The 27,127-nt window shown below is 41.0% G+C and overlaps 1 protein-coding gene and 1 pseudogene across 2 annotated transcripts; both read left to right on the top strand.

Moving 5' to 3' along the window:
* Nucleotides 1–5,802: 5,802 nt before the first annotated feature.
* LOC310735517 (histone H4) lies at nucleotides 5,803–6,114 on the top strand (the record flags this gene model as incomplete). The annotated part of the gene is made up of 1 exon (XM_083558275.1): nucleotides 5,803–6,114. The coding sequence occupies one exon, from the start codon at nucleotides 5,803–5,805 to the stop codon at nucleotides 6,112–6,114; it is 312 nt and encodes a 103-aa protein (XP_083414401.1).
* Nucleotides 6,115–6,638: 524 nt separating this feature from the next.
* LOC310735515 (histone H2B pseudogene) lies at nucleotides 6,639–7,016 on the top strand (annotated as a pseudogene). Its single transcript has one exon. The product of its transcript is annotated as a histone H2B pseudogene (transcript).
* The last annotated feature ends 20,111 nt before the right edge of the window (nucleotides 7,017–27,127 follow it).

Here is a 27,127-nt window from a genome sequence, read left to right as displayed (position 1 = left end):
TCATTGTCTCAGTAAAACGAGCAAGTCTATACTATGGTTGTTTTAAACAAATGATGATTATATAGTGTCTAGTTTAGAAGAATGGAGCGCTTCAGGAAACACGTCTGATTTTGTGGCTGTGTCGCTGAGCATTTTGTGTTTATTATAGATTATTTTAGTACTTGGCGACAGTAGTAATAAAAAATACAAAAAGCTGGTCGCTTGCTGTTCTGCACGGAGCATGACTGCCATCTTGTGGCCAAAGTGTCACTTCCCATTCTCGTGTCCTCGTTTGTATTCTAATGGAGGCAAACGAACCAATAAATTGCATTCATCATAGTATGAATTCTCTCACAGATAACTTTAGTATGAACATTTAAACATGTTTTTTTATGCGTTAGGATCAATTTGATATAACGTGAATCCAAAGCACTATATGTATGTTTTCTTTCATTGTCGTGTCCCTGTGCATATACAGCACGTCCAAACCTGACTACACACACAAATATATAAATAGTGGCCCTCTCCAAATACTCATGGACACTAGTGTAATTTTATATTATATATTAGATTAGATTTATTGTTGTCATTGTGCAAGATACATGTACAGAGCTAAGAGAATGCATTTAGCATCTGCTCAGAGGTGCGTTAGATAGATAGAAATAGATATCTGTATATACATGAATGTGACAGGATGTACAGTAAGGTATATATAGATACACATAAATAAAATAGTAGTGCAGATGTACTGTAAGTAAAACACTGTGTAGAGAATGCGGAGTATACAAAATACAATATGTAACATTTACATATACAGTGATCTAACGGTGTAGTGTAGAGTTCAGTGTGGTGATGGTGGATGGAAATAAAGCTGTCCCTGATCCTGCTGGTTCTGGTGCATATGTTTCTGTATCTCGATCTTGACGGAAGGAGGTTAAACAGTTTGTGACTGGGATGTGAAGTGTCCTTGATGATCTTGTGAGCTCTGCACAGACAACTGCTGTGCCCTTTCCAGACAGTGTTTCTTGTGAATGTCCTCCAAGATGGGGAGCTGAGTGCCAATGATTCATTGGGAGATTTTCATTTTTCATTTCATTTTTTAGGGCCTGAAGCAATGCAGTTGCTGTACCAACAGAAATGGTACAGCTGTAGAAGTTTTCCAGTATCCTGAAGCACAGACAGGACTTTTAAGGTGTCCTCAGCAAACACAGGCGTTGTTGAGTCTTTCTGATGAGTCAAGAAGCTTTTATTGTCATTTCAACCATATATAGCTGACGCAATACACAGTAAAATGAACGTTTCTCCAGGACCCTGATGCTACATTAAACAACAATTCCAGAAACAAAACACACAGGGCTAAGGACTGGTAAGTGTCCTTGTCACATAAAGTGCATGTGTGCAACCTGGTGCAATCAGTGCAAAGACAACACAAGACAGTGCAAGACAACACAAGACAGTACAGGACAAGCTATAAAATACAAAATAGCTCTGATCAGGCCTACCATTCGTGGTGTCATCAGCAAACTGATGAGTGTCTGGGGTTGTCCAGGTGAGTCAGGGCTGATAGATCACTGTGGGAATGGCATCCAGATTGGAAAGAGGTAGGCAATTGCTATTGGTCCAGAGAGAGAGAAAGAGAGAGAGAGAGAGAGAGAGAGAGAGAGAGGGAGGGAGACATATGTTAATCTAATGTGACATTATTGACTTAGTTACACAGTCCAAATATACTGACACTTTCCATGATATTGTGCAGTATTGGACAAAAGAAGAGATTTAGGAAGAGCAACAACTAAAAACAAACAAACACACGCACGCACACAAATATTTGAATGATCTAGGAACTTGTGACTGTCAAAATAGTTATGGGCACTAGTGCAATTTGATATATATGACGTGTTCTACTGGCCTATTAGATAAACACGAAGCGAGACAAAAAGAGACTCACAGATCACATTAGAAAGAAACCCTGTATACCATTAAACACTAGTATGAAGTGTTTTTGGTCTATTTTTTTTAAAGGTTTTATTCATGTTTGTTGTTTGCTTCTTTGTTTGTTCTGATCTCATCTAAAACTATTAATGCGAAATGGCTGTTCCATACACAATAACTTTCTTTTCGGCTTCTCCCGTTAGGGGTCGCCACAGCGGATCCTCCGCACGTTCGATTTGGCACATGTTTTACGCTGGATGCCCTTCCTAACGCAACCCTCCCCAATTTATCCGGGCTTGGGACCGGCACTAAGACCGGCTGGGGATGGTTCCCTGACCGGGAATCGAACCCGGGTCGCAGCGGTGGGAGCGCTGCATCTTAACCACTAGACCACCAGGGGATCCGCTGTTCCATACACAATAATCACACAAAATGATGTGCATCAATTCCTTTAATCTACATTTTTCTGCAACGTGTAAACATTGCCACACGATGGCAGTCAAGCTCTACAAAGTCCACTGACCTCTGCCTTTATTAGGAATATTCCTGTATACCCTGTATACACTAGTATGAATTGTTTTTGGTCTATTTTTTTAAAATGTTTATGCGTGTATGTTGTTTGTTTGTTTGTTCTGATCTCATCTCAAACCTAATTCTTCTACTACATCTACTACTACTACTACTACTACTACTACTACTACTACTACTACTACTACTACTACGGTTCCGAAGCATTCGGGCCGCCACATCCAGACTGTGCAACAGTTTTTTCCCGCAAGCCATCAGGCTCCTCAACAAAGAACTGAACTGAACTCTCTCTCACACACACACACACACACACACACACACACACACACACACACACACACACACACACACACACACACTTACACAAAACTGTGTGAGTGATCCGCACAAACCGGACTCAACACCCATCATACACTTCGTTCACCCAGGTTTCAATACCAATCACACTTTTTCACTATCGCAAAATGTTTACATGCCGTCTGTTGCTGATTCCGGGACTTGTTATTTTGCACAATATTCTGTCCAAATCCTTTGGTTACTGTTTACTTTATTTTTGATTGATGCTACTGCTGAATTGCGCAAATTCTGTTTACATCTTTCTGTTTACACTGCACCTTATTCTGTTATGACAGGTTTTACTGGCGGAGCTATTTCTATTTTTATATTTTGTTTATTGTGTATTGTCCTGCACTGTCCTGTGTTGTCTTGCACTGTCTTGTGTTGTCTTTTGCACTGTTTGCACCAGCTGCACACATGCACTTTATGTGGCGAGGATCTTAGTTCTCGGCCCTGTGTCTTTCTGTTCTGTACTGTTTGTTTTATGTTGTTTTATGTAGCACCTGGGTTCAGGAGGAACGTTGTTTCATTTCACTGTGTACTGCATCAGCTATATATGGTTGAAATGACAATAAAAGCTTCTTGACTCTTCTTGACTACTACTACTAACCATGATCATACAAATTATTCTTAGTAAGTTGAGGAATGAGTTAAGAATAGGGTTTGATGAATACCATAAATAATAATAATGATTGCTTAAGGCAGCATGGTGTGTAGTTCTGCATCGGTCTTGACTGCTATTGTGTGACCAAATCTAGAAAGTGCACATTTCTCTCTACCTTTTGTTGATTGCCGAAGTCAAGTCAAGTCAAGTCAAGTCAAGTCAAGTCAAAGGAATTGTTCACTTTCTCAATGATGCCTGTCTACACTACATGGAACGTTATTAGGAAATATAAAAAGAGATATATATAGCATACACTGCATTTCCTATTCAGGTGAGCGCTCAGTGAGCATACACACTCTTTGTGAAAGTGGAGCAGTTACCAATAAAATGTGTCGTGATGCAATAAGTTCTAGAATAATAGTTTGATTGACAGTTTGTACAAGTCAGTGTGACACTGTCCAAATACATAGAGACCTTACTGTATATTTATTATTATTACAGCATAGGTAAAAGATGCACACACCAAATACTTCTGGACACTAGTGCAGTTTGAGCACTGGGTTTGTTCAGCTTGTCAGCTCCTGCTGTGGTGGAATGATGTTCACGAATGATTTGTGAGTTCCTGTTCCTGCACTCATATTTGCATCTGTATATATCTTTTCTCAATAAAGGAACGTTTCTCCCTTTTTTAAGGTGCCATCAAAATATTTGTGCTGTAAAAGTGAATGTGTACCTTAAGCATCATCTGTCTCTGAAACTTCCTCCTATTGAATTGTAAAAAATAATATACATATATTTACTCAATGTTCTACAGCCCATGTAGGTACACACAATGCTCACTCATTCTGATGCTTGATGCAAATATTAGCATAATCTCCTGAACTATGTGACAGATGTATGGATACCTGACGACTACTACTACTACTACTACTACAGTAAAACCCCGTTGTACGAGCAACCTATAGTACGAGCAAACGGAGATACGAGCAAACCTACGCTGCCGGTTCTCCGTTTTCGGCGGAGGGAAGCATCAGTCACTTAGTTGATGACGCATCACTCGGTCGCTCTCGTTGTTCAGTGCAGCAAAAACTTAACTTTTTTTTGTTTTATATTTTGATTTCACTAGAAATCTTGAAAAATGTCCCAAGAAAATCAGTGGTGGTGCTGTGAAAACGAAAGTAAATAGAATTACCATGGAAACCATAAAGTTTACGAGCGTTGTGCGCGTCTCACACTCGCAATCAACCACTACCACATGGGTAAGTGTTAAATTATTTTTACATTACGGTAATTTGCGGTGTATTTGTTTGTTAAAATAGGCTACAAATACTTTTTAAGTGCAGAAATAAGCGATCGAATGAGGTCTCGGAACGGATTAAACCATTTTTCATTCATTCCTATGCGGAAAATCAGTTCGAATGTATGAGCAAATGGACATACGAGCAATTTTCAAGAACGAATTATGCTCGTACAACGGGGTTTTACTGTACTACTACTACTAATACGACTACTACTATTGCTACTACTGCTATTGCAAATAGTACCACATTAATAGAAATGAGAATAATGCTTGTTAATATTAATAATAATCATGGGCCATTCCTACAATAGTCATGCTATATTTCTTGTGTGTTGAAAAGTATATTACAAGATTAACACTACCACTACAACTACTGGTAGTAGGTGGCAGCAGGGCAGTTGTGGTCCAGTGGTTAAGGCTCTGGGTTACCGATCATAAGGTCAGGGGTTCAAGCCCCAGCACTGCCAAGCTGCCACTGTTGAGCCCTTGAGCAAGGCACTTAGCCTTATCAGCTCCAGGGGCACCGTATTATGGCTGACCCTGCGCTCTGACTGCAGCTTCCAGATAAGTTGGGATATGTGTAAATCTTTTAATTGCATATGTACAGTAGCTCAATATTTTGTCCCCCATCAGGTTTACACCCTTCTGGTCAGTGGTGGCACAGTGTGTAATTAACTGAAACCATAGTGTGTTCAATATTTTGCATTCCTCATGATGATATAAGCCTACTTAATGCAACAAGAACTGCAATTTGATTTATACTTCTACTGGAATAAAAATTGCAACTGAGTCAAAACAGTTCTGATTATAATCCTCAATGCAAATATTTGTGTGTTGAACTGCATTGAGTGTACCATGCTGTGAGCAAAAACCAAATTAAATCTATTCCACTACATGACTATTACTATTTATATATCACTATGTTTGTGTGGACAAAAAGGAAGTACAAGACTCTAGCATGTTAACGGCTGTGGCGGTTCGCTTTGAAGACATTCTTTTGTGTGATCGTTGGTTTTAGGTCCGCCCCCTCGCCTGTTCTCAAGTAGGTCCTGTGGAGAGAGAATAAATAGGCGGGCATTGCGCGGGGCTTCTTTACTGAGCAGCTTGAATTTGTGAGAGCAGCACCATGTCTGGAAGAGGAAAGGGTGGCAAAGGACTCGGCAAAGGAGGCGCTAAGCGCCACCGTAAGGTTCTGCGCGATAACATCCAGGGTATCACTAAGCCGGCTATCCGCCGTCTGGCTCGCCGTGGTGGTGTTAAACGTATATCCGGTCTGATCTACGAGGAGACTCGTGGTGTACTGAAGGTGTTCTTGGAGAACGTCATCCGCGATGCAGTCACATACACCGAGCATGCGAAGAGAAAGACCGTCACCGCTATGGATGTGGTGTATGCCCTGAAACGCCAGGGACGCACTCTTTACGGCTTCGGCGGCTAAACGCTTACCTACCAAATAACGTCAACACAACGGCTCTTTTAAGAGCCACCCAAATATTACAAAACGAGTTAGTTTCTTTTAGTGTGTGTGTGTGTGTGTGGCGCGAAGAAGGGGATGAAATAACTTTTTTCAAGTGTATGTGACTAATTGAATTTGAAATAATTGTAGATATATATTCTAATAAGGTAAAACCTTGCACCAGCACTACAGTTTTGTCTCAAAGTTTATATACATACTTCACATTTGTTTGTGTGTGTGTGTGTATATATATATATATATGTATAAGTATATGTGCGTGTGCGCGCACAAAACGGCGGGCATGGGAACAAAGCGTAGCTCAGGGGCGGGGTAGAGGGAACGGGAGAGGATGGGACGAGGGCGGAGCCTTGTATGATGAGGTTTGAATTTGTGACCAATAATACGACTCCTTTCCCTTGTACGTAATTACAATGCAGGTCTGTAAATAGAGAGGCGGCGAGGCGGCCCTTTTTCATTCTCTCGCAGTTTCCTCGAGAAGCAGCATTATGCCTACTGATCCAGCCAAGACCGCGCCCAAGAAGGGCTCCAAGAAGGCTGTCACAAAGACGGCCGGCAAAGGTGGCAAGAAGCGCAGAAAGTCAAGGAAGGAGAGCTACGCTATCTACGTGTACAAGGTCCTGAAGCAGGTGCACCCTGATACCGGCATCTCTTCTAAGGCTATGGGCATCATGAATTCCTTCGTAAACGACATTTTCGAGCGCATCGCCGGTGAGTCTTCTCGTCTCGCTCACTACAACAAGCGGTCCACCATCACTTCTAGGGAAATCCAGACAGCCGTGCGCCTGTTGCTTCCCGGTGAACTTGCAAAGCATGCCGTGTCCGAGGGCACAAAGGCCGTCACCAAGTACACCAGCTCAAAGTAAAGCGTGTTACGCCGTCTTTAAGATAAAAACCAACGGCTCTTTTAAGAGCCACCCATTTTTTCATACAAAGAGCGGTCTTTTTTGCGCGGGCAGCAATTCTCGCCGCCCGCTCACTATGACCTTTTGTATAACGAGGTAAGTAAACAAACATAGCATTAGAGGTACATTAGTAGAGCACAATTTGAATTTGGGCCGTAGCAACACAGCATATTAAGCATTAGAGCTATTGTAGCAGAACATAATTTAAATTAGAACCATAGCAGCACAACAAAATTTAAATTGGAGAGATAGTATCCCAGCATAATTAGCATTATATCTATAGTAGCACCAGTGTTTCACATCAGGGCCCTAGCAGCACAACATAATTAGCATTAGAGCTATAGTAGCAGCACAGTGTTTCACATCAAGGCCCTGGCAGCACAACATAGCACAACATAATTTGAATTAAAGTCATAGTAGCACAACATTGTTCTGCTGCTATAGCTCTAATGCTACCTATGTTGTGCTACTATGGCTTTAATTCAAATCATGTTGTGCTGCTAGGGCCCTGATGTGAAACACAGTTAGCCTTAGAGCTATAGTAGTAGTACAGTGTTTCACATAAGGACCAGGACAGCACAGCAATGCATAATTTGAACTTAGGCCACAGTAGCGGAACAGTGTTTCCCACTAGGGCCATAGCAGCACAACAAAATTTAAATTGGAGAGATAGTATCTCAGCATAATTAGCATTAGATCTATAGTAGCACCACAGTGTTTTACATCAGGGCCCTAGCAGCACAACATAATTTGAATTAGAGCCATAGTAGCAGAGCATCATTTGACTTAGGGCCATAGTTGGCCAAGATCATTTGGATTAGAGTCATGGGAGCACAACACAATTAGCATTAGAGCTATAGTAGCAGCACAGTGTTTCACATCAAGGCCCTGGCAGCACAACATAGCACAACATAATTTGAATTAAAGTCATAGTAGCACAACATTGTTCTGCTGCTATAGCTCTAATGCTACCTATGTTGTGCTACTATGGCTTTAATTCAAATCATGTTGTGCTGCTAGGGCCCTGATGTGAATCACAGTGAGCATTAGAGCTATAGTAGCAGTACAGTGTTTCACATGAGGGCCCTAGCAGCACAACGTAATTTTAATTAGAGTCATAGTTGGCCAACATAATTTTGAATTAGAGTCATGGCAGCACTGCATATATAGCATTACAGCTATAGTAGCAAAACAGTGTTTTACATCAAGGTCATAGTGGCACAACATAATGTAATTTAGAGCCATAGTAGTACTTCATCATTTGAATTGAAACCATAGCAGCACAACAGTGTTTCACATCAGGGCCCTAGCAGCACAACCTAATTTGAATTAGAGCTATCGTAGCAGAGCAATGTTGTGCTACTAAGGCTCTAATTCAAATTAGGTTGTGCTGCTAGGGCCCTGATGTGAAATACTGTTCCGCTACTATAGCTGTAATGCTAACTGTGTTTCACATCAGGCCCCTAGCAGCACAACATAATTTGAATTAGAGTCATAGTAGCAGAGCATCATTCGACTTAGAGCCATAGTTGGCCAACATAAATCGGATTATAGTCATAGCACCGCAACATAATTAGCATTAGAGCTATTATAGCAGCACAGTGTTTCACATCAGGGCCCTGGCAGCACCAGCTATTTTGAATTAAGTCATAGTAGCACAACATTGTTCTGCTACTATAGCTCTAATGCTACCTATGTTGTGCTACTATGGCTCTAATTCGAATCGTGTTGGGCTGCTGGGGCCCTGATGTGAAACACAGTTAGCATTAGAGCTATAGTAGCAGTACAGTGTTTCACATGAGGGCCCTAGCAGCACACCATAATTTGAATTAGAGTCATAGTTGGCCCACATGATTTGTATTGGAGTCATATTGGCATTACATAATTAGCATTAATGCTACGGTAGCACAACAGTGTTTTCCATCAGGGCCAGGACAGCACAGCATTATTTGAATTGGAGAGATGGTTGCCCAACATTATTAGCATTAGATCTATTGTAGCAGAACAGTGTTTCACATCAGGCCCTAACAGCACAACGTAATTTGAATTAGATCCATAGTAGCAGAGCATCATTTGGATTAAAGTCATAGGAGCACAACATAATTAGCATTAGAGCTATAGTAGCAGCACAGTGTTTCACATCAGGGCCCTGGCAGCACAACATAGCACAACATAATTTGAATTAAAGTCATAGTAGCACAACATTGTTCTGCTACTATAGCTCTAATGCTACCTATGTTGTGCTACTATGGCTCTGATTCGAATCATGTTGTGCTGCTAGGGCCCTGATGTGAATCACAGTTAGCATTAGAGCTATAGTAGCAGTACAGTGTTTCACATGAGGGCCCTAGCAGCACAACATGATTCGAATCAGAGCCATAGTTGGCCCACATGATTTGTATTGGAGTCATATTGGCATTACATAATTAGCATTAATGCTACGGTAGCACAACAGTGTTTCACATCAAGGCCATAGTAGCACAACATAATTGAATTTAGAGCCATAGCAGTACTTCATCTTTTGAAGTGAAACCATAGCAGCAGCAGCACAGTGTTTCACATCAGGGCCATAATCAGCACACCATAATTTGAATTAGAGCCATAGTAGCACCACATCATTTAAATTGGAGTCATAGTTGGCCAACATAATTTGAATTATAGTAATAGCAGCACTACATAATTAGCATTAGAGCTATAGTAGCAGAACAATGTTGTGCTACTATGACTCTACTTCAAGTTATGCTGTGCTGCTCGGGCCCTGATGTGAAACACAGTGAGCATTAGAGCTATAGTAGCAGTACAGTGTTTCACATGAGGGCCCGAGCAGCACAACATAATTTGAATTAAAGTCATAGTAGCACAACATTGTTCTGCTACTATAGCTCTAATGCTACCTATGTTGTGCTACTATGGCTCTAATTCAAATCATGTTGTGCTGCTAGGGCCCTGAGGTGAATCACAGTGAGCATTAGAGCTATAGTAGCAGTACAGTGTTTCACATGAGGGCCCTAGCAGCACAACATAATTTGAATTAGAGCCATAGTAGCAGAGCATCATTTGACTTAGGGCCATAGTTGGCCAAGATCATTTGGATTAGAGTCATGGCAGCACTGCATATATAGCATTACAGCTATAGTAGCAAAACAGTGTTTCACATCAAGGTCATAGTGGCACAACATAATGTAATTTAGAGCCATAGTAGTACTTCATCATTTGAATTGAAACCATAGCAGCACAACAGTGTTTCACATCAGGGCCCTAGCAGCACAACCTTATTTGAATTAGAGCCATAGTAGCACAACATAATTAGCATTAGAGCTATCGTAGCAGAGCAATGTTGTGCTACTAAGGCTCTAATTCAAATTAGGTTGTGCTGCTAGGGCCCTGATGTGAAATACTGTTCCGCTACTATAGCTGTAATGCTAACTGTGTTTCACATCAGGCCCCTAGCAGCACAACATAATTTGAATTAGAGTCATAGTAGCAGAGCATCATTCGACTTAGAGCCATAGTTGGCCAACATAAATCGGATTATAGTCATAGCACCGCAACATAATTAGCATTAGAGCTATTATAGCAGCACAGTGTTTCACATCAGGGCCCTGGCAGCACCAGCTATTTTGAATTAAGTCATAGTAGCACAACATTGTTCTGCTACTATAGCTCTAATGCTACCTATGTTGTGCTACTATGGCTCTAATTCGAATCGTGTTGGGCTGCTGGGGCCCTGATGTGAAACACAGTTAGCATTAGAGCTATAGTAGCAGTACAGTGTTTCACATGAGGGCCCTAGCAGCACACCATAATTTGAATTAGAGTCATAGTTGGCCCACATGATTTGTATTGGAGTCATATTGGCATTACATAATTAGCATTAATGCTACGGTAGCACAACAGTGTTTTCCATCAGGGCCAGGACAGCACAGCATTATTTGAATTGGAGAGATGGTTGCCCAACATTATTAGCATTAGATCTATTGTAGCAGAACAGTGTTTCACATCAGGCCCTAACAGCACAACGTAATTTGAATTAGATCCATAGTAGCAGAGCATCATTTGGATTAAAGTCATAGGAGCACAACATAATTAGCATTAGAGCTATAGTAGCAGCACAGTGTTTCACATCAGGGCCCTGGCAGCACAACATAGCACAACATAATTTGAATTAAAGTCATAGTAGCACAACATTGTTCTGCTACTATAGCTCTAATGCTACCTATGTTGTGCTACTATGGCTCTGATTCGAATCATGTTGTGCTGCTAGGGCCCTGATGTGAATCACAGTTAGCATTAGAGCTATAGTAGCAGTACAGTGTTTCACATGAGGGCCCTAGCAGCACAACATGATTCGAATCAGAGCCATAGTTGGCCCACATGATTTGTATTGGAGTCATATTGGCATTACATAATTAGCATTAATGCTACGGTAGCACAACAGTGTTTCACATCAAGGCCATAGTAGCACAACATAATTGAATTTAGAGCCATAGCAGTACTTCATCTTTTGAAGTGAAACCATAGCAGCAGCAGCACAGTGTTTCACATCAGGGCCATAATCAGCACACCATAATTTGAATTAGAGCCATAGTAGCACCACATCATTTAAATTGGAGTCATAGTTGGCCAACATAATTTGAATTATAGTAATAGCAGCACTACATAATTAGCATTAGAGCTATAGTAGCAGAACAATGTTGTGCTACTATGACTCTACTTCAAGTTATGCTGTGCTGCTCGGGCCCTGATGTGAAACACAGTGAGCATTAGAGCTATAGTAGCAGTACAGTGTTTCACATGAGGGCCCTAGCAGCACAACATAATTTGAATTAAAGTCATAGTAGCACAACATTGTTCTGCTACTATAGCTCTAATGCTACCTATGTTGTGCTACTATGGCTCTAATTCAAATCATGTTGTGCTGCTAGGGCCCTGAGGTGAATCACAGTGAGCATTAGAGCTATAGTAGCAGTACAGTGTTTCACATGAGGGCCCTAGCAGCACAACATAATTTGAATTAGAGCCATAGTAGCAGAGCATCATTTGACTTAGGGCCATAGTTGGCCAAGATCATTTGGATTAGAGTCATGGCAGCACTGCATATATAGCATTACAGCTATAGTAGCAAAACAGTGTTTCACATCAAGGTCATAGTGGCACAACATAATGTAATTTAGAGCCATAGTAGTACTTCATCATTTGAATTGAAACCATAGCAGCACAACAGTGTTTCACATCAGGGCCCTAGCAGCACAACCTTATTTGAATTAGAGCCATAGTAGCACAACATAATTAGCATTAGAGCTATCGTAGCAGAGCAATGTTGTGCTACTAAGGCTCTAATTCAAATTAGGTTGTGCTGCTAGGGCCCTGATGTGAAATACTGTTCCGCTACTATAGCTGTAATGCTAACTGTGTTTCACATCAGGCCCCTAGCAGCACAACATAATTTGAATTAGAGTCATAGTAGCAGAGCATCATTCGACTTAGAGCCATAGTTGGCCAACATAAATCGGATTATAGTCATAGCACCGCAACATAATTAGCATTAGAGCTATTATAGCAGCACAGTGTTTCACATCAGGGCCCTGGCAGCACCAGCTATTTTGAATTAAGTCATAGTAGCACAACATTGTTCTGCTACTATAGCTCTAATGCTACCTATGTTGTGCTACTATGGCTCTAATTCGAATCGTGTTGGGCTGCTGGGGCCCTGATGTGAAACACAGTTAGCATTAGAGCTATAGTAGCAGTACAGTGTTTCACATGAGGGCCCTAGCAGCACACCATAATTTGAATTAGAGTCATAGTTGGCCCACATGATTTGTATTGGAGTCATATTGGCATTACATAATTAGCATTAATGCTACGGTAGCACAACAGTGTTTTCCATCAGGGCCAGGACAGCACAGCATTATTTGAATTGGAGAGATGGTTGCCCAACATTATTAGCATTAGATCTATTGTAGCAGAACAGTGTTTCACATCAGGCCCTAACAGCACAACGTAATTTGAATTAGATCCATAGTAGCAGAGCATCATTTGGATTAAAGTCATAGGAGCACAACATAATTAGCATTAGAGCTATAGTAGCAGCACAGTGTTTCACATCAGGGCCCTGGCAGCACAACATAGCACAACATAATTTGAATTAAAGTCATAGTAGCACAACATTGTTCTGCTACTATAGCTCTAATGCTACCTATGTTGTGCTACTATGGCTCTGATTCGAATCATGTTGTGCTGCTAGGGCCCTGATGTGAATCACAGTTAGCATTAGAGCTATAGTAGCAGTACAGTGTTTCACATGAGGGCCCTAGCAGCACAACATGATTCGAATCAGAGCCATAGTTGGCCCACATGATTTGTATTGGAGTCATATTGGCATTACATAATTAGCATTAATGCTACGGTAGCACAACAGTGTTTCACATCAAGGCCATAGTAGCACAACATAATTGAATTTAGAGCCATAGCAGTACTTCATCTTTTGAAGTGAAACCATAGCAGCAGCAGCACAGTGTTTCACATCAGGGCCATAATCAGCACACCATAATTTGAATTAGAGCCATAGTAGCACCACATCATTTAAATTGGAGTCATAGTTGGCCAACATAATTTGAATTATAGTAATAGCAGCACTACATAATTAGCATTAGAGCTATAGTAGCAGAACAATGTTGTGCTACTATGACTCTACTTCAAGTTATGCTGTGCTGCTCGGGCCCTGATGTGAAACACAGTGAGCATTAGAGCTATAGTAGCAGTACAGTGTTTCACATGAGGGCCCTAGCAGCACAACATAATTTGAATTAAAGTCATAGTAGCACAACATTGTTCTGCTACTATAGCTCTAATGCTACCTATGTTGTGCTACTATGGCTCTAATTCAAATCATGTTGTGCTGCTAGGGCCCTGAGGTGAATCACAGTGAGCATTAGAGCTATAGTAGCAGTACAGTGTTTCACATGAGGGCCCTAGCAGCACAACATAATTTGAATTAGAGCCATAGTAGCAGAGCATCATTTGACTTAGGGCCATAGTTGGCCAAGATCATTTGGATTAGAGTCATGGCAGCACTGCATATATAGCATTACAGCTATAGTAGCAAAACAGTGTTTCACATCAAGGTCATAGTGGCACAACATAATGTAATTTAGAGCCATAGTAGTACTTCATCATTTGAATTGAAACCATAGCAGCACAACAGTGTTTCACATCAGGGCCCTAGCAGCACAACCTTATTTGAATTAGAGCCATAGTAGCACAACATAATTAGCATTAGAGCTATCGTAGCAGAGCAATGTTGTGCTACTAAGGCTCTAATTCAAATTAGGTTGTGCTGCTAGGGCCCTGATGTGAAATACTGTTCCGCTACTATAGCTGTAATGCTAACTGTGTTTCACATCAGGCCCCTAGCAGCACAACATAATTTGAATTAGAGTCATAGTAGCAGAGCATCATTCGACTTAGAGCCATAGTTGGCCAACATAAATCGGATTATAGTCATAGCACCGCAACATAATTAGCATTAGAGCTATTATAGCAGCACAGTGTTTCACATCAGGGCCCTGGCAGCACCAGCTATTTTGAATTAAGTCATAGTAGCACAACATTGTTCTGCTACTATAGCTCTAATGCTACCTATGTTGTGCTACTATGGCTCTAATTCGAATCGTGTTGGGCTGCTGGGGCCCTGATGTGAAACACAGTTAGCATTAGAGCTATAGTAGCAGTACAGTGTTTCACATGAGGGCCCTAGCAGCACACCATAATTTGAATTAGAGTCATAGATGGCCCACATGATTTGTATTGGAGTCATATTGGCATTACATAATTAGCATTAATGCTACGGTAGCACAACAGTGTTTTCCATCAGGGCCAGGACAGCACAGCATTATTTAAATTGGAGAGATGGTTGCCCAACATTATTAGCATTAGATCTATTGTAGCAGAACAGTGTTTCACATCAGGCCCTAACAGCACAACGTAATTTGAATTAGATCCATAGTAGCAGAGCATCATTTGGATTAAAGTCATAGGAGCACAACATAATTAGCATTAGAGCTATAGTAGCAGCACAGTGTTTCACATCAGGGCCCTGGCAGCACAACATAGCACAACATAATTTGAATTAAAGTCATAGTAGCACAACATTGTTCTGCTACTATAGCTCTAATGCTACCTATGTTGTGCTACTATGGCTCTGATTCGAATCATGTTGTGCTGCTAGGGCCCTGATGTGAATCACAGTTAGCATTAGAGCTATAGTAGCAGTACAGTGTTTCACATGAGGGCCCTAGCAGCACAACATGATTCGAATCAGAGCCATAGTTGGCCCACATGATTTGTATTGGAGTCATATTGGCATTACATAATTAGCATTAATGCTACGGTAGCACAACAGTGTTTCACATCAAGGCCATAGTAGCACAACATAATTGAATTTAGAGCCATAGCAGTACTTCATCTTTTGAAGTGAAACCATAGCAGCAGCAGCACAGTGTTTCACATCAGGGCCATAATCAGCACACCATAATTTGAATTAGAGCCATAGTAGCACCACATCATTTAAATTGGAGTCATAGTTGGCCAACATAATTTGAATTATAGTAATAGCAGCACTACATAATTAGCATTAGAGCTATAGTAGCAGAACAATGTTGTGCTACTATGACTCTACTTCAAGTTATGCTGTGCTGCTCGGGCCCTGATGTGAAACACAGTGAGCATTAGAGCTATAGTAGCAGTACAGTGTTTCACATGAGGGCCCTAGCAGCACAACATAATTTGAATTAAAGCCATAGTAGCACAACATTGTTCTGCTACTATAGCTCTAATGCTACCTATGTTGTGCTACTATGGCTCTAATTCAAATCATGTTGTGCTGCTAGGGCCCTGAGGTGAATCACAGTGAGCATTAGAGCTATAGTAGCAGTACAGTGTTTCACATGAGGGCCCTAGCAGCACAACATAATTTGAATTAGAGCCATAGTAGCAGAGCATCATTTGACTTAGGGCCATAGTTGGCCAAGATCATTTGGATTAGAGTCATGGCAGCACTGCATATATAGCATTACAGCTATAGTAGCAAAACAGTGTTTCACATCAAGGTCATAGTGGCACAACATAATGTAATTTAGAGCCATAGTAGTACTTCATCATTTGAATTGAAACCATAGCAGCACAACAGTGTTTCACATCAGGGCCCTAGCAGCACAACCTTATTTGAATTAGAGCCATAGTAGCACAACATAATTAGCATTAGAGCTATCGTAGCAGAGCAATGTTGTGCTACTAAGGCTCTAATTCAAATTAGGTTGTGCTGCTAGGGCCCTGATGTGAAATACTGTTCCGCTACTATAGCTGTAATGCTAACTGTGTTTCACATCAGGCCCCTAGCAGCACAACATAATTTGAATTAGAGTCATAGTAGCAGAGCATCATTCGACTTAGAGCCATAGTTGGCCAACATAAATCGGATTATAGTCATAGCACCGCAACATAATTAGCATTAGAGCTATTATAGCAGCACAGTGTTTCACATCAGGGCCCTGGCAGCACCAGCTATTTTGAATTAAGTCATAGTAGCACAACATTGTTCTGCTACTATAGCTCTAATGCTACCTATGTTGTGCTACTATGGCTCTAATTCGAATCGTGTTGGGCTGCTGGGGCCCTGATGTGAAACACAGTTAGCATTAGAGCTATAGTAGCAGTACAGTGTTTCACATGAGGGCCCTAGCAGCACACCATAATTTGAATTAGAGTCATAGTTGGCCCACATGATTTGTATTGGAGTCATATTGGCATTACATAATTAGCATTAATGCTACGGTAGCACAACAGTGTTTTCCATCAGGGCCAGGACAGCACAGCATTATTTGAATTGGAGAGATGGTTGCCCAACATTATTAGCATTAGATCTATTGTAGCAGAACAGTGTTTCACATCAGGCCCTAACAGCACAACGTAATTTGAATTAGATCCATAGTAGCAGAGCATCATTTGGATTAAAGTCATAGGAGCACAACATAATTAGCATTAGAGCTATAGTAGCAGCACAGTGTTTCACATCAGGGCCCTGGCAGCACAACATAGCACAACATAATTTGAATTAAAGTCATAGTAGCACAACATTGTTCTGCTACTATAGCTCTAATGCTACCTATGTTGTGCTACTATGGCTCTGATTCGAATCATGTTGTGCTGCTAGGGCCCTGATGTGAATCACAGTTAGCATTAGAGCTATAGTAGCAGTACAGTGTTTCACATGAGGGCCCTAGCAGCACAACATGATTCGAATCAGAGCCATAGTTGGCCCACATGATTTGTATTGGAGTCATATTGGCATTACATAATTAGCATTAATGCTACGGTAGCACAACAGTGTTTCACATCAAGGCCATAGTAGCACAACATAATTGAATTTAGAGCCATAGCAGTACTTCATCTTTTGAAGTGAAACCATAGCAGCAGCAGCACAGTGTTTCACATCAGGGCCATAATCAGCACACCATAATTTGAATTAGAGCCATAGTAGCACCACATCATTTAAATTGGAGTCATAGTTGGCCAACATAATTTGAATTATAGTAATAGCAGCACTACATAATTAGCATTAGAGCTATAGTAGCAGAACAATGTTGTGCTACTATGACTCTACTTCAAGTTATGCTGTGCTGCTCGGGCCCTGATGTGAAACACAGTGAGCATTAGAGCTATAGTAGCAGTACAGTGTTTCACATGAGGGCCCTAGCAGCACAACATAATTTGAATTAAAGTCATAGTAGCACAACATTGTTCTGCTACTATAGCTCTAATGCTACCTATGTTGTGCTACTATGGCTCTAATTCAAATCATGTTGTGCTGCTAGGGCCCTGAGGTGAATCACAGTGAGCATTAGAGCTATAGTAGCAGTACAGTGTTTCACATGAGGGCCCTAGCAGCACAACATAATTTGAATTAGAGCCATAGTAGCAGAGCATCATTTGACTTAGGGCCATAGTTGGCCAAGATCATTTGGATTAGAGTCATGGCAGCACTGCATATATAGCATTACAGCTATAGTAGCAAAACAGTGTTTCACATCAAGGTCATAGTGGCACAACATAATGTAATTTAGAGCCATAGTAGTACTTCATCATTTGAATTGAAACCATAGCAGCACAACAGTGTTTCACATCAGGGCCCTAGCAGCACAACCTTATTTGAATTAGAGCCATAGTAGCACAACATAATTAGCATTAGAGCTATCGTAGCAGAGCAATGTTGTGCTACTAAGGCTCTAATTCAAATTAGGTTGTGCTGCTAGGGCCCTGATGTGAAATACTGTTCCGCTACTATAGCTGTAATGCTAACTGTGTTTCACATCAGGCCCCTAGCAGCACAACATAATTTGAATTAGAGTCATAGTAGCAGAGCATCATTCGACTTAGAGCCATAGTTGGCCAACATAAATCGGATTATAGTCATAGCACCGCAACATAATTAGCATTAGAGCTATTATAGCAGCACAGTGTTTCACATCAGGGCCCTGGCAGCACCAGCTATTTTGAATTAAGTCATAGTAGCACAACATTGTTCTGCTACTATAGCTCTAATGCTACCTATGTTGTGCTACTATGGCTCTAATTCGAATCGTGTTGGGCTGCTGGGGCCCTGATGTGAAACACAGTTAGCATTAGAGCTATAGTAGCAGTACAGTGTTTCACATGAGGGCCCTAGCAGCACACCATAATTTGAATTAGAGTCATAGTTGGCCCACATGATTTGTATTGGAGTCATATTGGCATTACATAATTAGCATTAATGCTACGGTAGCACAACAGTGTTTTCCATCAGGGCCAGGACAGCACAGCATTATTTGAATTGGAGAGATGGTTGCCCAACATTATTAGCATTAGATCTATTGTAGCAGAACAGTGTTTCACATCAGGCCCTAACAGCACAACGTAATTTGAATTAGATCCATAGTAGCAGAGCATCATTTGGATTAAAGTCATAGGAGCACAACATAATTAGCATTAGAGCTATAGTAGCAGCACAGTGTTTCACATCAGGGCCCTGGCAGCACAACATAGCACAACATAATTTGAATTAAAGTCATAGTAGCACAACATTGTTCTGCTACTATAGCTCTAATGCTACCTATGTTGTGCTACTATGGCTCTGATTCGAATCATGTTGTGCTGCTAGGGCCCTGATGTGAATCACAGTTAGCATTAGAGCTATAGTAGCAGTACAGTGTTTCACATGAGGGCCCTAGCAGCACAACATGATTCGAATCAGAGCCATAGTTGGCCCACATGATTTGTATTGGAGTCATATTGGCATTACATAATTAGCATTAATGCTACGGTAGCACAACAGTGTTTCACATCAAGGCCATAGTAGCACAACATAATTGAATTTAGAGCCATAGCAGTACTTCATCTTTTGAAGTGAAACCATTGCAGCAGCAGCACAGTGTTTCACATCAGGGCCATAATCAGCACACCATAATTTGAATTAGAGCCATAGTAGCACCACATCATTTAAATTGGAGTCATAGTTGGCCAACATAATTTGAATTATAGTAATAGCAGCACTACATAATTAGCATTAGAGCTATAGTAGCAGAACAATGTTGTGCTACTATGACTCTACTTCAAGTTATGCTGTGCTGCTCGGGCCCTGATGTGAAACACAGTGAGCATTAGAGCTATAGTAGCAGTACAGTGTTTCACATGAGGGCCCTAGCAGCACAACATAATTTGAATTAAAGTCATAGTAGCACAACATTGTTCTGCTACTATAGCTCTAATGCTACCTATGTTGTGCTACTATGGCTCTAATTCAAATCATGTTGTGCTGCTAGGGCCCTGAGGTGAATCACAGTGAGCATTAGAGCTATAGTAGCAGTACAGTGTTTCACATGAGGGCCCTAGCAGCACAACATAATTTGAATTAGAGCCATAGTAGCAGAGCATCATTTGACTTAGGGCCATAGTTGGCCAAGATCATTTGGATTAGAGTCATGGCAGCACTGCATATATAGCATTACAGCTATAGTAGCAAAACAGTGTTTCACATCAAGGTCATAGTGGCACAACATAATGTAATTTAGAGCCATAGTAGTACTTCATCATTTGAATTGAAACCATAGCAGCACAACAGTGTTTCACATCAGGGCCCTAGCAGCACAACCTTATTTGAATTAGAGCCATAGTAGCACAACATAATTAGCATTAGAGCTATCGTAGCAGAGCAATGTTGTGCTACTAAGGCTCTAATTCAAATTAGGTTGTGCTGCTAGGGCCCTGATGTGAAATACTGTTCCGCTACTATAGCTGTAATGCTAACTGTGTTTCACATCAGGCCCCTAGCAGCACAACATAATTTGAATTAGAGTCATAGTAGCAGAGCATCATTCGACTTAGAGCCATAGTTGGCCAACATAAATCGGATTATAGTCATAGCACCGCAACATAATTAGCATTAGAGCTATTATAGCAGCACAGTGTTTCACATCAGGGCCCTGGCAGCACCAGCTATTTTGAATTAAGTCATAGTAGCACAACATTGTTCTGCTACTATAGCTCTAATGCTACCTATGTTGTGCTACTATGGCTCTAATTCGAATCGTGTTGGGCTGCTGGGGCCCTGATGTGAAACACAGTTAGCATTAGAGCTATAGTAGCAGTACAGTGTTTCACATGAGGGCCCTAGCAGCACACCATAATTTGAATTAGAGTCATAGTTGGCCCACATGATTTGTATTGGAGTCATATTGGCATTACATAATTAGCATTAATGCTACGGTAGCACAACAGTGTTTTCCATCAGGGCCAGGACAGCACAGCATTATTTAAATTGGAGAGATGGTTGCCCAACATTATTAGCATTAGATCTATTGTAGCAGAACAGTGTTTCACATCAGGCCCTAACAGCACAACGTAATTTGAATTAGATCCATAGTAGCAGAGCATCATTTGGATTAAAGTCATAGGAGCACAACATAATTAGCATTAGAGCTATAGTAGCAGCACAGTGTTTCACATCAGGGCCCTGGCAGCACAACATAGCACAACATAATTTGAATTAAAGTCATAGTAGCACAACATTGTTCTGCTACTATAGCTCTAATGCTACCTATGTTGTGCTACTATGGCTCTGATTCGAATCATGTTGTGCTGCTAGGGCCCTGATGTGAATCACAGTTAGCATTAGAGCTATAGTAGCAGTACAGTGTTTCACATGAGGGCCCTAGCAGCACAACATGATTCGAATCAGAGCCATAGTTGGCCCACATGATTTGTATTGGAGTCATATTGGCATTACATAATTAGCATTAATGCTACGGTAGCACAACAGTGTTTCACATCAAGGCCATAGTAGCACAACATAATTGAATTTAGAGCCATAGCAGTACTTCATCTTTTGAAGTGAAACCATAGCAGCAGCAGCACAGTGTTTCACATCAGGGCCATAATCAGCACACCATAATTTGAATTAGAGCCATAGTAGCACCACATCATTTAAATTGGAGTCATAGTTGGCCAACATAATTTGAATTATAGTAATAGCAGCACTACATAATTAGCATTAGAGCTATAGTAGCAGAACAATGTTGTGCTACTATGACTCTACTTCAAGTTATGCTGTGCTGCTCGGGCCCTGATGTGAAACACAGTGAGCATTAGAGCTATAGTAGCAGTACAGTGTTTCACATGAGGGCCCTAGCAGCACAACATAATTTGAATTAAAGCCATAGTAGCACAACATTGTTCTGCTACTATAGCTCTAATGCTACCTATGTTGTGCTACTATGGCTCTAATTCAAATCATGTTGTGCTGCTAGGGCCCTGAGGTGAATCACAGTGAGCATTAGAGCTATAGTAGCAGTACAGTGTTTCACATGAGGGCCCTAGCAGCACAACATAATTTGAATTAGAGCCATAGTAGCAGAGCATCATTTGACTTAGGGCCATAGTTGGCCAAGATCATTTGGATTAGAGTCATGGCAGCACTGCATATATAGCATTACAGCTATAGTAGCAAAACAGTGTTTCACATCAAGGTCATAGTGGCACAACATAATGTAATTTAGAGCCATAGTAGTACTTCATCATTTGAATTGAAACCATAGCAGCACAACAGTGTTTCACATCAGGGCCCTAGCAGCACAACCTTATTTGAATTAGAGCCATAGTAGCACAACATAATTAGCATTAGAGCTATCGTAGCAGAGCAATGTTGTGCTACTAAGGCTCTAATTCAAATTAGGTTGTGCTGCTAGGGCCCTGATGTGAAATACTGTTCCGCTACTATAGCTGTAATGCTAACTGTGTTTCACATCAGGCCCCTAGCAGCACAACATAATTTGAATTAGAGTCATAGTAGCAGAGCATCATTCGACTTAGAGCCATAGTTGGCCAACATAAATCGGATTATAGTCATAGCACCGCAACATAATTAGCATTAGAGCTATTATAGCAGCACAGTGTTTCACATCAGGGCCCTGGCAGCACCAGCTATTTTGAATTAAGTCATAGTAGCACAACATTGTTCTGCTACTATAGCTCTAATGCTACCTATGTTGTGCTACTATGGCTCTAATTCGAATCGTGTTGGGCTGCTGGGGCCCTGATGTGAAACACAGTTAGCATTAGAGCTATAGTAGCAGTACAGTGTTTCACATGAGGGCCCTAGCAGCACACCATAATTTGAATTAGAGTCATAGTTGGCCCACATGATTTGTATTGGAGTCATATTGGCATTACATAATTAGCATTAATGCTACGGTAGCACAACAGTGTTTTCCATCAGGGCCAGGACAGCACAGCATTATTTGAATTGGAGAGATGGTTGCCCAACATTATTAGCATTAGATCTATTGTAGCAGAACAGTGTTTCACATCAGGCCCTAACAGCACAACGTAATTTGAATTAGATCCATAGTAGCAGAGCATCATTTGGATTAAAGTCATAGGAGCACAACATAATTAGCATTAGAGCTATAGTAGCAGCACAGTGTTTCACATCAGGGCCCTGGCAGCACAACATAGCACAACATAATTTGAATTAAAGTCATAGTAGCACAACATTGTTCTGCTACTATAGCTCTAATGCTACCTATGTTGTGCTACTATGGCTCTGATTCGAATCATGTTGTGCTGCTAGGGCCCTGATGTGAATCACAGTTAGCATTAGAGCTATAGTAGCAGTACAGTGTTTCACATGAGGGCCCTAGCAGCACAACATGATTCGAATCAGAGCCATAGTTGGCCCACATGATTTGTATTGGAGTCATATTGGCATTACATAATTAGCATTAATGCTACGGTAGCACAACAGTGTTTCACATCAAGGCCATAGTAGCACAACATAATTGAATTTAGAGCCATAGCAGTACTTCATCTTTTGAAGTGAAACCATAGCAGCAGCAGCACAGTGTTTCACATCAGGGCCATAATCAGCACACCATAATTTGAATTAGAGCCATAGTAGCACCACATCATTTAAATTGGAGTCATAGTTGGCCAACATAATTTGAATTATAGTAATAGCAGCACTACATAATTAGCATTAGAGCTATAGTAGCAGAACAATGTTGTGCTACTATGACTCTACTTCAAGTTATGCTGTGCTGCTCGGGCCCTGATGTGAAACACAGTGAGCATTAGAGCTATAGTAGCAGTACAGTGTTTCACATGAGGGCCCTAGCAGCACAACATAATTTGAATTAAAGTCATAGTAGCACAACATTGTTCTGCTACTATAGCTCTAATGCTACCTATGTTGTGCTACTATGGCTCTAATTCAAATCATGTTGTGCTGCTAGGGCCCTGAGGTGAATCACAGTGAGCATTAGAGCTATAGTAGCAGTACAGTGTTTCACATGAGGGCCCTAGCAGCACAACATAATTTGAATTAGAGCCATAGTAGCAGAGCATCATTTGACTTAGGGCCATAGTTGGCCAAGATCATTTGGATTAGAGTCATGGCAGCACTGCATATATAGCATTACAGCTATAGTAGCAAAACAGTGTTTCACATCAAGGTCATAGTGGCACAACATAATGTAATTTAGAGCCATAGTAGTACTTCATCATTTGAATTGAAACCATAGCAGCACAACAGTGTTTCACATCAGGGCCCTAGCAGCACAACCTTATTTGAATTAGAGCCATAGTAGCACAACATAATTAGCATTAGAGCTATCGTAGCAGAGCAATGTTGTGCTACTAAGGCTCTAATTCAAATTAGGTTGTGCTGCTAGGGCCCTGATGTGAAATACTGTTCCGCTACTATAGCTGTAATGCTAACTGTGTTTCACATCAGGCCCCTAGCAGCACAACATAATTTGAATTAGAGTCATAGTAGCAGAGCATCATTCGACTTAGAGCCATAGTTGGCCAACATAAATCGGATTATAGTCATAGCACCGCAACATAATTAGCATTAGAGCTATTATAGCAGCACAGTGTTTCACATCAGGGCCCTGGCAGCACCAGCTATTTTGAATTAAGTCATAGTAGCACAACATTGTTCTGCTACTATAGCTCTAATGCTACCTATGTTGTGCTACTATGGCTCTAATTCGAATCGTGTTGGGCTGCTGGGGCCCTGATGTGAAACACAGTTAGCATTAGAGCTATAGTAGCAGTACAGTGTTTCACATGAGGGCCCTAGCAGCACACCATAATTTGAATTAGAGTCATAGTTGGCCCACATGATTTGTATTGGAGTCATATTGGCATTACATAATTAGCATTAATGCTACGGTAGCACAACAGTGTTTTCCATCAGGGCCAGGACAGCACAGCATTATTTGAATTGGAGAGATGGTTGCCCAACATTATTAGCATTAGATCTATTGTAGCAGAACAGTGTTTCACATCAGGCCCTAACAGCACAACGTAATTTGAATTAGATCCATAGTAGCAGAGCATCATTTGGATTAAAGTCATAGGAGCACAACATAATTAGCATTAGAGCTATAGTAGCAGCACAGTGTTTCACATCAGGGCCCTGGCAGCACAACATAGCACAACATAATTTGAATTAAAGTCATAGTAGCACAACATTGTTCTGCTACTATAGCTCTAATGCTACCTATGTTGTGCTACTATGGCTCTGATTCGAATCATGTTGTGCTGCTAGGGCCCTGATGTGAATCACAGTTAGCATTAGAGCTATAGTAGCAGTACAGTGTTTCACATGAGGGCCCTAGCAGCACAACATGATTCGAATCAGAGCCATAGTTGGCCCACATGATTTGTATTGGAGTCATATTGGCATTACATAATTAGCATTAATGCTACGGTAGCACAACAGTGTTTCACATCAAGGCCATAGTAGCACAACATAATTGAATTTAGAGCCATAGCAGTACTTCATCTTTTGAAGTGAAACCATAGCAGCAGCAGCACAGTGTTTCACATCAGGGCCATAATCAGCACACCATAATTTGAATTAGAGCCATAGTAGCACCACATCATTTAAATTGGAGTCATAGTTGGCCAACATAATTTGAATTATAGTAATAGCAGCACTACATAATTAGCATTAGAGCTATAGTAGCAGAACAATGTTGTGCTACTATGACTCTACTTCAAGTTATGCTGTGCTGCTCGGGCCCTGATGTGAAACACAGTGAGCATTAGAGCTATAGTAGCAGTACAGTGTTTCACATGAGGGCCCTAGCAGCACAACATAATTTGAATTAAAGTCATAGTAGCACAACATTGTTCTGCTACTATAGCTCTAATGCTACCTATGTTGTGCTACTATGGCTCTAATTCAAATCATGTTGTGCTGCTAGGGCCCTGAGGTGAATCACAGTGAGCATTAGAGCTATAGTAGCAGTACAGTGTTTCACATGAGGGCCCTAGCAGCACAACATAATTTGAATTAGAGCCATAGTAGCAGAGCATCATTTGACTTAGGGCCATAGTTGGCCAAGATCATTTGGATTAGAGTCATGGCAGCACTGCATATATAGCATTACAGCTATAGTAGCAAAACAGTGTTTCACATCAAGGTCATAGTGGCACAACATAATGTAATTTAGAGCCATAGTAGTACTTCATCATTTGAATTGAAACCATAGCAGCACAACAGTGTTTCACATCAGGGCCCTAGCAGCACAACCTTATTTGAATTAGAGCCATAGTAGCACAACATAATTAGCATTAGAGCTATCGTAGCAGAGCAATGTTGTGCTACTAAGGCTCTAATTCAAATTAGGTTGTGCTGCTAGGGCCCTGATGTGAAATACTGTTCCGCTACTATAGCTGTAATGCTAACTGTGTTTCACATCAGGCCCCTAGCAGCACAACATAATTTGAATTAGAGTCATAGTAGCAGAGCATCATTCGACTTAGAGCCATAGTTGGCCAACATAAATCGGATTATAGTCATAGCACCGCAACATAATTAGCATTAGAGCTATTATAGCAGCACAGTGTTTCACATCAGGGCCCTGGCAGCACCAGCTATTTTGAATTAAGTCATAGTAGCACAACATTGTTCTGCTACTATAGCTCTAATGCTACCTATGTTGTGCTACTATGGCTCTAATTCGAATCGTGTTGGGCTGCTGGGGCCCTGATGTGAAACACAGTTAGCATTAGAGCTATAGTAGCAGTACAGTGTTTCACATGAGGGCCCTAGCAGCACACCATAATTTGAATTAGAGTCATAGTTGGCCCACATGATTTGTATTGGAGTCATATTGGCATTACATAATTAGCATTAATGCTACGGTAGCACAACAGTGTTTTCCATCAGGGCCAGGACAGCACAGCATTATTTAAATTGGAGAGATGGTTGCCCAACATTATTAGCATTAGATCTATTGTAGCAGAACAGTGTTTCACATCAGGCCCTAACAGCACAACGTAATTTGAATTAGATCCATAGTAGCAGAGCATCATTTGGATTAAAGTCATAGGAGCACAACATAATTAGCATTAGAGCTATAGTAGCAGCACAGTGTTTCACATCAGGGCCCTGGCAGCACAACATAGCACAACATAATTTGAATTAAAGTCATAGTAGCACAACATTGTTCTGCTACTATAGCTCT

This window comes from Silurus aristotelis (assembly GCF_946808225.1).
Source record: "Silurus aristotelis genome assembly, chromosome: 13".
In the NCBI taxonomy this organism is placed as follows: domain Eukaryota; kingdom Metazoa; phylum Chordata; class Actinopteri; order Siluriformes; family Siluridae; genus Silurus; species Silurus aristotelis.
The sequence above is the reverse complement of the archived record's forward strand: the minus strand, read 5'-3'. Positions and strand labels throughout refer to the sequence as shown.